The 13,955-nt window shown below is 38.8% G+C and overlaps 1 protein-coding gene across 1 annotated transcript; it reads right to left on the reverse strand.

Annotated features, from left to right (window-relative positions):
• Nucleotides 1-10,863: 10,863 nt before the first annotated feature.
• Nucleotides 10,864-12,045, reverse strand: LOC130957460 (uncharacterized). The gene has a single exon (XM_057884319.1). It carries the CDS (start codon nt 12,043-12,045, stop codon nt 10,864-10,866), a length of 1,182 nt encoding a protein of 393 aa, XP_057740302.1.
• Between the last annotated feature and the right edge of the window lie 1,910 nt (nt 12,046-13,955).

The raw sequence follows: 13,955 nt of genomic DNA on the forward strand, positions 1-13,955 counted from the left end.
GCTGACAAAAGGACTGCTGATGCTGTTGGATTCTGACCTCCCTGCACTCGAAATGGATTTTCTGGAGCTACAGAACTCTAAATGGCGCGCTCTCAACGGCGTTGGAAAGTAGACATCCAGGGCTTTCCAGCAATATATAATAGTCCATACTTTATTCGAAGAATGACGACGCAAACTGGCGTTGAACGCCAAGTACACGCTCCTTTCTGGAGTTAAACGCCAGAAAAACGTCATAATCAGGAGTTGAACGCCCAAAGCACATCATAACTCGAAATTCAACTCCAAGAGGAGCCTCTGCTCGTGGATAAATCAAGCTCAGCCCAAGCACACACCAAGTGGGCCCCGGAAGTGGATTTATGCATCAATTACTTACTCTTGTAAACCCTAGGAGCTAGTTTATTATAAATAGGATGATCTACTAATGTATCAATCATCTTTTGATCTCAGTTTTATTTTATTCTTCATCTTAGGAGATCATTGATCACGTTTAGGGGGCTGGCCATTCGGCCATGCCTGAACCTCTTGCTTATGTATTTTCAACGGTGGAGTTTCTGCACACCATAGATTAAGGGTGTGGAGCTCTGCTGTACCTCAAAGATTAATGAAGTTCTATTTTCTTTTATTCAATTCTCTATCTTATTCTTATTTCAAGATATTCATTCGTACTCAAAAACATGATGAGTGTGATGAGCTAATAACTCTCATCATCATTCTCACTTATGAACGCGCGTGATTGACAACCACTTCCGTTCTGCGTGTAACAAGGCTTGAATGTATATCTCTTAGGTTCCCCAACAGAATCTTCGTGGTATAAGCTAGATAGATGGCGGCATTCATCTAGATCCGGAAAGTCCAACCTTGTCTGTGGTGTTCCGAGTAGGATCCTGGGAATCCGGAAAGTCTCACCTTGTCTGTGGTATTCCGAGTAGGATTCCGTTCATGAATGACTGTGACGTGCTTCAAACTTTAACCTGCTGGGCGTTAGTGACAAACGCAAAAGAGGGATTCTATTCCAGTAGGAGCGGGAACCAACCGGTGATTGGCCGTACTGTGACAGAGTGCGTGCATAGCTTTCACTGCGAGGATGGGATGTAGCTATCAACCATGGGTGATGCCTCCAGACTGGTTAGCTGTGCGAGTGACAGCCGTGCAGGTTATTTCCCCGAGAGGAATGAAAGTAGCCACAGCTGATAGTGAACCCCTATACAAAGCTTGCCATGGAGAGGAGTAAGAAGGATTGGGTAGAAGGAATAGGAGAGCAGGCGTCCTAGAGCTCTACAGCACCTCCATTCCGCTTATCTGAAATTCCTACCAATGAATCTGCATAAGTATCTCTATCCCTTTTATTATTCCTTTTTATTAGAACAATCCAATTATCACTATTACAAATGTTCAATCCGCCTAACTGGGATTTGCAAAGTGACCATAGCTTGCTTCATACCAACAATCTCTGTGGATTCGACCCTTACTCACGTAAGGTATTACTTGGACGACCCAGTACACTTGCTGGTTAGTTGAACGGAGTTGTGATTTCACTCGTGCCAATTTCAATTTCTATATAAGTACTACTCAAAGAATACATTGATCACAATTTCGTCCACCAAGTTTTTGGCGCCGTTGCCGGGGATTGTTCGAGTTTGAAGCCAGCTATTATTCAAGACTCCGGCAACATCACCAAGTTTTTGGCGCCGTTGCCGGGGATTGTTCGAGTATGGACAACTGACGGTTCATCTTGTTGCTCAGATTAGGTAATTTTCTTTTCAAAAATCTTTTTCAAAATTTTTCTTTTAAATTTTTCGTGTTTTTAAACATTATTTTCGAAAATAATTAATAAAAAATCCAAAAAAATTAGAAAATCATAAAAATAAAAAATATTTTGTGTTTCTTGTTTGAGTCTTGAGTCAATTTTTAAGTTTGGTGTCAATTGCATGCTTTAAAAATTTTTCTTGCATTTTTTTTCGAAAATCTCATGCATTCATAGTGTTCTTCATGATCTTCAAGTTGTTCTTGATAAGTCTTCTTGTTTGATCTTGATGATTTCTTGTTTTGTGTCTTTTCTTGTTTTTCATGTGCATTTTTGCATTCATATTTTCCATGCATTAAAAATTTCTAAGTTTGGTGTCTTGCATGTTTTCTTTGCATCAAAATTTTTCAAAAATATGTTCTTGATGTTCATCATGATCTTCAAAGTGTTCTTGGTGTTCATCTTGACATTCATAGCATTCTTGCATGCATCTTGTGTCTTGATCCAAAATTTTCATGTTTTGGGTCATTTTTGTGTTTTTCTTTAAAAATTTAAAAATCAAAAATATCTTTTCCTTATTTCCCTCCAAAATTTCAATTTTAAAAAATCTTATCTTTTCAAAATCTTTTTCAAAATTATATCTTTTTCAAAATTTTTTATCTATTTTCGAAAATTTCAAAAATATTTTTCAAATATTTTCAAATTCTTTTTCTTATCTTTATATGTAATTTTCGAAAATTCACTAATAATTAATGTGATTGGTTCAAAAATTTGAAGTTTGTTACTTTCTTGTTAAGAAAGGTTCAATCTTTAAGTTCTAGAATCTTATCTTGTAGTTTCTTGTTAGTGAAGTAAATAATTTCAAAATTTTTTTTGAATTAAATCTTTTTATCTTTTATCTTATCTTTTTCAAAAAAAAATTTTATCTTTTTCAAAAATTTTACCTTTTTCAAAATTTGATTTTAAAATATCTTATCCAACTTACTATCTTCTTATCTTTTTAAATTTTGATTTCAAATCTTTTTCAATCAACTAACTAACTTTTGTTTGTTTCTTATCTTTTTCAAAACCACCTAACTACTTTTTCCTCTTCTATTTTCGAAAATATCTCTCTCTTTTTCAAAAAGTTCTTTTTAATTAATTAATTATTTCATGTTTTAATTTTAATTACATTTTATCTCTAATTTTCGAAAATCACTAACTCCTTTTCAAAATTATTTTCGAAATTTCTCTTCTCTCTTCCTCTTCTATTTAATTATTTAATTACTAACACTTCTCTTCACCCCTCTTCATCAAAAATCCGAATCCATTCCTCTTCTTCTACCCCTTTCTTTTTCTACTAACATAAAGGAATCTCTATACTGTGACATAGAGGATTCCTTCTTTCTTTTTTTTTTGTGTTCCCTTTTCTTTCATATGAGCAGGAACAGGGACAAAGGCACTCTTGTTGAAGTTGATCCAGAACCTGAAAGGACTCTGAAGAGAAAATTAAAAGAAGCTAAATTACAACAATCCAGAAGCAACCTTTTAGAAAATTTCGAACAAGAGGAAGAGATGGCCGAAAATAATGATAATAATGCAAGGAGAATGCTTGGTGACTTCACAAAGCCAACATCCAAGATTGATGGAAGAAGCATCTCCATTCCTGCCATAGGAGCCAATAACTTTGAGCTTAAGCCTCAACTAGTTGCATTGATGCAACAAAACTGCAAGTTTTATGGACTTCCATCTGAAGATCCTTATCAGTTTTTAACTGAGTTCTTGCAGATCTGTGACACTGTAAAGACAAATGGAGTTAATCCTGAAGTCTACAGACTCTTGCTTTTCCCTTTTGCTGTAAGAGACAGAGCTAGAGTATGGTTGGATTCACAACCCAAGGATAGCCTGGACTCATGGGATAAGCTTGTCACTGCATTCTTAGACAAGTTCTTTCCTCCTCAAAAGCTGAGCAAGCTGAGAGTGGATGTTCAAACCTTCAAACAAAAAGATGGTGAATCCCTCTATGAAGCTTGGGAAAGATACAAGCAGCTGACCAAGAGATGTCCATCTGACATGTTTTCTGAATGGACCATATTAGATATATTCTATTATGGTCTCTCTGAATTTTCGAAAATGTCATTGGACCACTCTGCAGGTGGATCTATTCACCTGAAGAAAACGCCTGAAGAGGCTCAAGAACTCATTGACATGGTTGCAAACAACCAGTTCATGTACACCTCTGAGAGGAATTCCGTGAACAATGGGGTACCTCAGAAGAAAGGAGTTCTTGAAATTGATGCTCTGAATGCCATATTGGCTCAGAACAAAATGTTGACTCAACAGGTCAACATGATCTCTCAGAATCTGAATGGATTGCAACATGCATCCAATAGTACTAGAGAGGTAGCTTCTGAAGAAGCTTATGATCCTGAAAACCCTGCCATGGCAGAAGTTAATTACTTAGGTGAACCTTATGGAAACACCTATAACTCATCATGGAGAAATCATTCGAATTTCTCCTGGAAGGATCAACAAAAACCCCATCAAGGTTTTAACAATGGTGGACGTGCAAGGCTGAATAATAGTAAGCCATATCCATCATCTTCTCAGCAACAGACAGAGAACTCTGAACAAAATAATTCTAATCTAGCCAATATAGTCTCTGATCTGTCAAAGGCCACTTTCAGTTTCATGAATGAAACCAGATCTTCCATCAGAAATCTGGAAGCACAAGTGGGCCAGCTGAGTAAGAAAGTTATTGAAACCCCTCCCAGTACTCTCCCAAGCAATACTGAAGAAAATCCAAAAGGAGAGTGCAAGGCCATTGATTTAATCAAAGAGGCCGAATGCACTAGGGAGGAGGAGGACGAAAATCCTAGTGAGAAAGACCTCCTGGGACGTTCCTCAAGCAAGAAGGAGTTTCCTATTAAGGATCCTGAGGAATCTGAGGCTCACCTAGAGACCATAGAGATTCCATTAAATCTCCTTCTGCCATTCATGAGCTCTGAAGAATATTCATCCTCTGAAGAGGATGAAGATGTGATTGGAGAGCAAGCTGCTCTATATTTAGGAGCTATCATGAAGCTGAATGCCAAACTGTTTGGTAATGAGACTTGGGAAAGTAAACCTCCCTTACTCATTAGTGAACTAGACACTTGGATTCAGAAAACTCTACCTCAAAAGAAACAAGATCCTGGCAAGTTCCTAATACCTTGTACCATTGGCACCATGAGCTTTGAAAAAGCTCTATGTGATCTGGGGTCAGGGATAAATCTTATGCCACTCTCTGTAATGGAGAAGATGGGGATCATTGAGGTACAACCTGCCTTGTTCTCATTACAATTGGCAGATAAGTCCATAAGACAAGCTTATGGATTAGTAGAGGACGTGCTAGTAAAGGTTGAAGGCCTTTACATCCCTACTGATTTCATAATCCTAGATACTAGGAAGGAAGATGATGAATGCATCATCCTAGGAAGACCTTTCCTAGCCACAGCAGGAGCTGTGATAGATGTCAACAGAGGTGAGTTAGTCCTTCAATTGAATGGGGACTACCTTGTGTTTCAAGCACATGGCCATCCCTCTATGACAAAAGAGAGTAAGCATGAAGAGCTTCTCTCAGTTCAGAGTCAAGAAGAGCCTCCACAGTTAAACTCTAAGTTTGGTGTTGTGAGGCCACAACCAAACTCTAAGTTTGGTGTTCAAACCCCATATCCAAACTCTAAGTTTGGTGTTGGGAACACTACACACTAAATTGACCTGATCACCATGTGGCTCCATGAGAGCCACTGTCAAGCTATTGACATTAAAGAAGCGCTTGTTGGGAGGCAACCCAATTTTATTCATCTAATTTTATTTTATTTTGTTTCTTTGTTATTTTTGTGTTTTATTAGGTACATGATCATGAGGAGTCACGAAAAAAATCAAAAAAAAAAAAAAAAAATTAAAAACAGAGTCAAAAACAGAAGAAAAAATTTTTTCACCCTGGAGGCGCACAGGCTGGCGTTCAACGCCCAGAAGGAGCATCTTTCTGGCGTTCAACGCCAGAACAGAGCATCTTTCTGGCGTTGAACGCCCAAAACAAGCAACAACCTGGCGTTTAACGCCAGGATGCGCACACAGAGGACAATCTGGCGCTGAACGCCAGAAACAAGCATGAAACTGGCGTTCAACGCCAGAAACGTGCATAACATGGGCGTTTAACGCCCAGAACTAGCATCAATGGGCGTTTGAACGCCAGAATGATGCATCAAGGCATGTTACATGCCTATATGGTGAAAGAATGGTATTTGTTTTCACCTCAGGATCTGTGGACCCCACAGGATCCTCACCTCAGGATCTGTGGACCCCACAGGATCCCCACCTACCACATTCCTTTTAATCCTAATCACACTCTTCTAATCCAAATCTCATTCTCAATGTCACACTTCCCAAAAACCTTCACCAATCACCTCAATTCCTCTTCCCAATTACCCCATTCACCATTCACATCAACCCCTCTTCCCCATACACCCCACCTACCCCCACTACTTTCAAATTCAATTTCCTACCCACATTCTCCCACATAACCGAACCCTCTCTTCTCCCTCTCTCCATATTTTCTTCTTCTTCTTCTACTCTTCTTTTCTTTTTGCTTGGGGACAAGCAAATTTTAAGTTTGGTGTGGTAAAAAGCCTAAGCTTTTTATTTTTCATTCACCATCAATGGCACCCAAGGCCGGAGTTTCCTCAAGAAAAGGAAAAGGGAAGGCAAAAGCTTCCACTTCCGAGTCATGGGAGAAGGAGAGATTCATCTCCAAGAGCCACCAAGACCACTTCTATGATGTTGTGGCAAAGAAGAAAGTGATCCATGAGGTCCCTTTCAAACTCAAGAAGAATGAGTATCCGGAAATCCGACTTGAAATTCAAAAAAGAGGTTGGGAAGTCTTAGCCAACCCCATGCAACAAGTCGGAATTCTCATGGTTCAAGAGTTCTATGCCAATGCATGGATCACTAGAAACCATGACCAAAGTATGAACCCAAGCCCAAAGAATTATCTCACAATGGTTAGGGGGAAATACTTGGATTTTAGTCCGGAGAATGTGAGGTTGGCGTTTCATTTGCCTATGATGCAAGGTGATGAACACCCCTACACTAGAAGGGTCAACTTTGATCAAAGGTTGGACCAAGTCCTTAGGGACATTTGTGTGGAAGGCGCCCAATGGAGAGTTGACTCCAAAGGCAAGCCAGTCCAACTAAGAAGACTGGACCTCAAGCCTGTAGCTAGAGGATGGTTGGAGTTCATTCAAAGATCCATCATCCCCACAAGCAACCGATCTGAAGTTACTGTGGATCGGGCCATCATGGTTCATAGCATCATGATTGGTGAAGAAGTAGAGGTTCATGAAGTCATAGCCAATGAACTCTACAAAATAGCTGACAAACCTTCATACATGGCACGGCTAGCATTCCCTCACCTCATATGCCATCTATGTTATTCAGCCGGAGTTATCATAGATGGAGATGCCTCCATAGAAGAAGACAAGCCCATCACCAAGAAAAGGATGGAGCAAACAAGGGAAGTTCCTCACGGCCCTCAAGGAGAACAAGAGGAGGTTCACCATCAACAAATGCCTCATGGAATGCACTTTCCTCCCAACAACTATTGGGAGCAACTTAGCACCTCCTTGGAAGATTTGAGCCATAATGTGGAACAACTAAGGGTGGAACACCATGAACACGCCCTCACTCTTCAAGAAATAAGAGAAGATCAAAGAGCAATGAGGGAGGAGCAACAAAGGCAAGGAAGGGACATAGAAGAGTTGAAGAACATCATTGGTCCTTCAAGAAGAAGACGCCACTAGAGGTGGATTCATTCCTTGTTCTTTATTTCTTTCTGTTTTCGGTTTTTAATTATTATGTTTATCTATGTTTTGTGTCTTTATTTCATGATCATTAGTATGTAACCATGCCTTAAAGCTATGAATAAAATCCATTAGTCCTTCACCTCTCTTAAAAGAAAAATGTTTTAATTCAAAAGAACAAGAAGTACATAATTTTCGAAATTATTATTGAATTTAGTTTAATTATTTTGATGTGGTGACAATGCTTTTGTTTTCTGAATGAATGAATGAACAGTGCATATGTCTTTGGATCTTGTTGTTTATGAGTGTTAAAATTGTTGGTTCTTGAAAGAATGATGAACAAAGAGAGATGTTATTGATGATCTGAAAAATTCATGGAATTGATTCTTGAAGCAAGAAAAAGCAGTGAAAAAAAAAAAAAAAAAGAGAAGAGATCTAAAAAGAGTATATAGAAAAAGAAGGAGCAATAGAAAAAGCCAATAGCCCTTAAAACCAAAAGGCAAGGGTAAAAAGGATCCAAGGCTTTGAGCATCAATGGATAGGAGGGCCCAAGGAAATTTAATCCGGGCCTAAGCGGCTAAATCAAGCTGTCCCTAACCATGTGCTTGTGTCATGAAGGTCCAAGTGAAAAGCTTGAGACTGAGTGGTTAAAGTCGTGATCTAAAGCAAAGAGTGTGCTTAAGAGCTCTGGACACCACTAATTGGGGACTTTAGCAAAGCTAAGTCACAATCTGAAAAGGTTCACCCAGTTATGTGTCTGTGGCATTTGTGTATCCGGTGGTAATCCTGGAAGACAAAGTGCTTAGGGCCACAGCCAAGACACATAAGTAACTGTGTTCAAGAATCAACATGCTTAACTAAGAAAGTCAATAACACTATCCAAAATTCTAAGTTCCTAGAGATGCCAATCACTCTGAACTTCAAAGGAAAAAGTGAGATGCCAAAACTGTTCAGAAGCAAAAAGCTACAAGTCCCGCTCATGTAATTAAATTATTATTCAGTGATATTTTGGACTTTATAGTATATTCTCTTCTTTTTATCCTATTTGATTTTCAGTTGCTTGGGGACAAGCAACAATTTAAGTTTGGTGTTGTGATGAGCGGATAATTTATACGCTTTTTGGCATTGTTTTTATATAGTTTTTAGTAAGTTTGAGCTACTTTTTAGGGATGTTTTCATTAGTTTTTATGTTAAATTCACATTTCTGGACTTTACTATGAGTTTGTGTGTTTTTCTGTGATTTCAGGTAAATTCTGACTGAAATTGAGGGATTTGAGCAAAACTCTGAAAAAGGCTGACAAAAGGACTGCTGATGCTGTTGGATTCTGACCTCCCTGCACTCGAAATGGATTTTCTGGAGCTACAGAACTCTAAATGGCGCGCTCTCAACGGCGTTGGAAAGTAGACATCCAGGGCTTTCCAGCAATATATAATAGTCCATACTTTATTCGAAGAATGACGACGCAAACTGGCGTTGAACGCCAAGTACACGCTCCTTTCTGGAGTTAAACGCCAGAAAAACGTCATAATCAGGAGTTGAACGCTCAAAGCACATCATAACTCGAAATTCAACTCCAAGAGGAGCCTCTGCTCGTGGATAAATCAAGCTCAGCCCAAGCACACACCAAGTGGGCCCCGGAAGTGGATTTATGCATCAATTACTTACTCATGTAAACCCTAGGAGCTAGTTTATTATAAATAGGATGATCTACTAATGTATCAATCATCTTTTGATCTCAGTTTTATTTTATTCTTCATCTTAGGAGATCATTGATCACGTTTAGGGGGCTGGCCATTCGGCCATGCCTGAACCTCTTGCTTATGTATTTTCAACGGTGGAGTTTCTGCACACCATAGATTAAGGGTGTGGAGCTCTGCTGTACCTCAAAGATTAATGAAGTTCTATTTTCTTTTATTCAATTCTCTATCTTATTCTTATTCCAAGATATTCATTCGTACTCAAAAACATGATGAGTGTGATGAGCTAATAACTCTCATCATCATTCTCACTTATGAACGCGCGTGATTGACAACCACTTCCGTTCTGCGTGTAACAAGGCTTGAATGTATATCTCTTAGGTTCCCCAACAGAATCTTCGTGGTATAAGCTAGATAGATGGCGGCATTCATCTAGATCCGGAAAGTCCAACCTTGTCTGTGGTGTTCCGAGTAGGATCCTGGGAATCCGGAAAGTCTCACCTTGTCTGTGGTATTCCGAGTAGGATTCCGTTCATGAATGACTGTGACGTGCTTCAAACTTTAACCTGCTGGGCGTTAGTGACAAACGCAAAAGAGGGATTCTATTCCAGTAGGAGCGGGAACCAACCGGTGATTGGCCGTACTGTGACAGAGTGCGTGCATAGCTTTCACTGCGAGGATGGGATGTAGCTATCAACCATGGGTGATGCCTCCAGACTGGTTAGCTGTGCGAGTGACAGCCGTGCAGGTTATTTCCCCGAGAGGAATGAAAGTAGCCACAGCTGATAGTGAACCCCTATACAAAGCTTGCCATGGAGAGGAGTAAGAAGGATTGGGTAGAAGGAATAGGAGAGCAGGCGTCCTAGAGCTCTACAGCACCTCCATTCCGCTTATCTGAAATTCCTACCAATGAATCTGCATAAGTATCTCTATCCCTTTTATTATTCCTTTTTATTAGAACAATCCAATTATCACTATTACAAATGTTCAATCCGCCTAACTGGGATTTGCAAAGTGACCATAGCTTGCTTCATACCAACAATCTCTGTGGATTCGACCCTTACTCACGTAAGGTATTACTTGGACGACCCAGTACACTTGCTGGTTAGTTGAACGGAGTTGTGATTTCACTCGTGCCAATTTCAATTTCTATATAAGTACTACTCAAAGAATACATTGATCACAATTTCGTCCACCAGTGTCACCTTTCGTAATTCAATCGAAACTGGTTCAGCCTCTGACACTAAATCTATCACAACTTACTCTTTCTCTTGACACATAACCGATTATCAATTACGGGTTCAACCTATGTCATGTCTCTTCCTCATAACTTACCATCTCCGGGTTTCAGGTAACTGTCCCGCATAACTCTCAACATTTCCGGTTCTTTATGTATAATTTAAGTTGTATACTCAAAATAATTCAACCCACTACTGCTGCGCCACTCTTATTATTATTCTCCAAGAATTTAGTCACTTTTCTAGGCTGACCAACTATCGTTCTGTCTCACCATTCGGAGGTTTTTAGTCGATCGCTCAATTGAAAATCACAAGGCTCACAACTCGGTAATGTACTACAATGAATGCTACGTGCTATTTACTACGCAAGGCAGTCGAAAATTTCGATTATCAGTGCGTGATTACCTCTAATCGGAGTATCTGCGGTTCCAGCACCATCCGCTGTCATAGTGAACACGCGTCCTTGATGTTGTGCCTTTCCAGCTTCTTGATTCTTTTTCTTTTCTGGACAATTCCAAGACAAATGCCCAGCTTCACCACAGTAATAGCATACACCTAAACCAGCCCTGCACGGAGTATTCGGGTGGTACTTTCCACACCTCCTACAAGTTAAATCATTTGGTGGGGTCTGAGCTTGCTTTCCTTTGCCTCTTCCCTGACTGTTATTATTACTGAATCTCTGGAAGTTATTCTGACCCAAATGTGGTTGTGGGGTGTAACCGCCTCGCTTAAAATCTTGTCCTCTAGGGGCGAAGTTCCTTCCCTGATCTCTCCTAACAAAAATTCGCTGGTCACTCTTATCTGATGTCGCCTTTCTCAGACAATCCTCAGCAACTCTACTTTTGTTTACCAGTTCTGAAAACACTCTGATCTCCATTGGTGCAACGAAGCTCAGAATATCACTTCGAAGACCTCCCTCATACTTAATACATTTCCACTCAGCAAAATCATCAGGCGCACCTTGACAAATACGAGAAAAGCGACATAACTCCTCAAACCTGCTAGTATACTCAGTAACAGTCATCTGTCCCTGCTTTAACTGCATCAATTCAAGTTCTTTAGCATTTTTGGCTGAATTAGGAAAGTATTTCTTATAGAACTCTGTTCGGAAAACCTCCCAAGGAATCACAGCGCCATCTGGCTGCAGGATACGTCGTGTCCCCTGCCACCAGTGCTGAGCCTCACCCTGCAGCTGATAAGTTCCAAACTCAACCCATTGCTCCTCAGGAACCTGCTGAGCTTGCAGTGCTCGTTCCATAGCTTGAATCCAATTATCTGCATCTGTGGGATTTGAGGTTCCCCTAAAGGTCGGAGGGTGAACTTTCAGAAATGTAGCAAGTGTCATGGGACCGTCCTTATCATTATTGTTTCCGTGATTACCCTGGTTTATCTGATTACCCAGTGCCTCGGCTGTCGCCTGCATAGCCGCAACCATATTTTCCAGGGCAGCCATGAAGTCTACTGGATCATTCCCTGCCAGGCCAGGAGTAACAGTGCCTATCCTACCTCTACCTCGGCCGCGACCGCGTCCGTGAGTCGACATCTGGTCCCTTCACACACCAAACAAGTGATATTAAGTTGATCAGTCTCAATATCGCAAGTCTAATGCTTCAAGTTCCAAATGCATGCTCATGAACGTTTATGCCACATATATCAATCAGATATCCTAATAGCACATACACATACCCAGAGTATGCCCAGAAGCATAATCAGTCCATTACTCAGGCTCTATAGGAACGAACTGCTCTGATACCATAATGTAACACCCTACCACACAGGGCCTTACGCTTAAGTCGTAAAGCAGAGATGGCAAGGTATTACGACCTCTAAAAGAAAATGATATCTACATAGATGTAGTTGGGTGAAATCATATCTAGGAGCCTTGAAGAACAAGCTAAACAAATTAATAAACAGAAAATCGTGACACACTCGCATGGATATTCGTAAAACGGACAGGTAAAAGCGAAAGATAACTGAACACATATATATACATATCAGAGTTCCAAAACTCAGATAGCAAGCTCCAGACTCGACCTGTGAAGCTAAGGCCGACCAGAGTACATAATTATGTATATATACAACCCAAAATAAAACTCAAACCACAAAATAAACCCCTGTATCTCCAAGTCGACCTCTAGGAGGGACAAAACACAAAATATACATGCGGAGATTCTATAAACATATATACATAGCCTAAAACAAAATATGACTGTCCAAAAGACAGTTCTTCGCTCGTAAGGAGGATACCCAAACGCTCAACGAGGTGTCTCTCGACCTGCATCTTCGTACGGAATCAAAATATTCAAAACTCCGGAGAAGCTATCTGACTGAGCTATCGAAGAAGAAAATGTCCAGTATCGCCTATGTCTCCGGATTAGATTTTTTATTGGAGTTACGAATTTTAAGAAATTGAAGCCGGAAGTTCCGAAGAATTTACGTTCTCTCTCGGTCTTCTCTCTCCGTGTTCTTTCTTTTTTTTTCTTCTCGCATACGTTAATGATATATATATGATTGATACAAATACGCCGCCTTAGCTTTATTTATATTTTATATACACTTTATGAAAGGAAATTATAATAATAGGTTATACTTATATAGAAGGAAGCTAAGAACGAATTATAATAATATAATATTATATTACAAAACTTATATCTATGAAAGTGACCGAGTACTCTTTCTTTATATATATTAACGTAACTTATAATGTTACAATATCTAATTGTGTAACTTATAATATTATAAAGTTTCCTTAGTAGAACTAGCAATGAATAACGCTAGCTATAATAATAATAATAATAATAATAATAATAATAATTTATATATAAAGTTAATAATATATGCGTTATTAATCTAAATGACATTAGTAACTTAAGAGTGAAAGATATTTAGTGAAACATTAACAAAGCTAAGTTCGATAATAATATTATTAACTAAACTCTATTTTTAAATTAAAATATCAATTACTCAAATTAAAATATAGATATAAGTTTTATTTCTTATAAATAACTAGAATTATAGTTTTAATTATGTAAAATATTTCATCATAAAATATTTATATATATAAGAATATGAATTTGATTGAATTCAAATAGTTATAAAATTAGTTCAATTACTGATGATAAAATAATTTCTAAAGGTAAAAAAAAAACTCCAATTTATGAAATAAATTATAACTTATTTATATTTATATTTTTAAAACTGAAGGTCGCTACAGGTACAGTTATGGTACATACAAAACAAGAAGATAGGTGTGTGTGTATGTATGTATGGATTTGGATCCTCTAAAGTTTGAATTTCATTTTAAAGAGTAAAGTGTGATCTCTCACCATTTATTTCATATGTGGGACCAAGAATAAATATGAAAGAGAAACTATTCAAGGATAGAAAGATCACACTTTACCCTCTAAAGTGAAATTCAAACTTTAGAGGATCCAAATCATATATGTATAGCTT

Source organism: Arachis stenosperma, chromosome 10 (genome assembly GCF_014773155.1).
Source record: "Arachis stenosperma cultivar V10309 chromosome 10, arast.V10309.gnm1.PFL2, whole genome shotgun sequence".
Taxonomy (NCBI): Eukaryota; Viridiplantae; Streptophyta; class Magnoliopsida; order Fabales; family Fabaceae; genus Arachis; species Arachis stenosperma.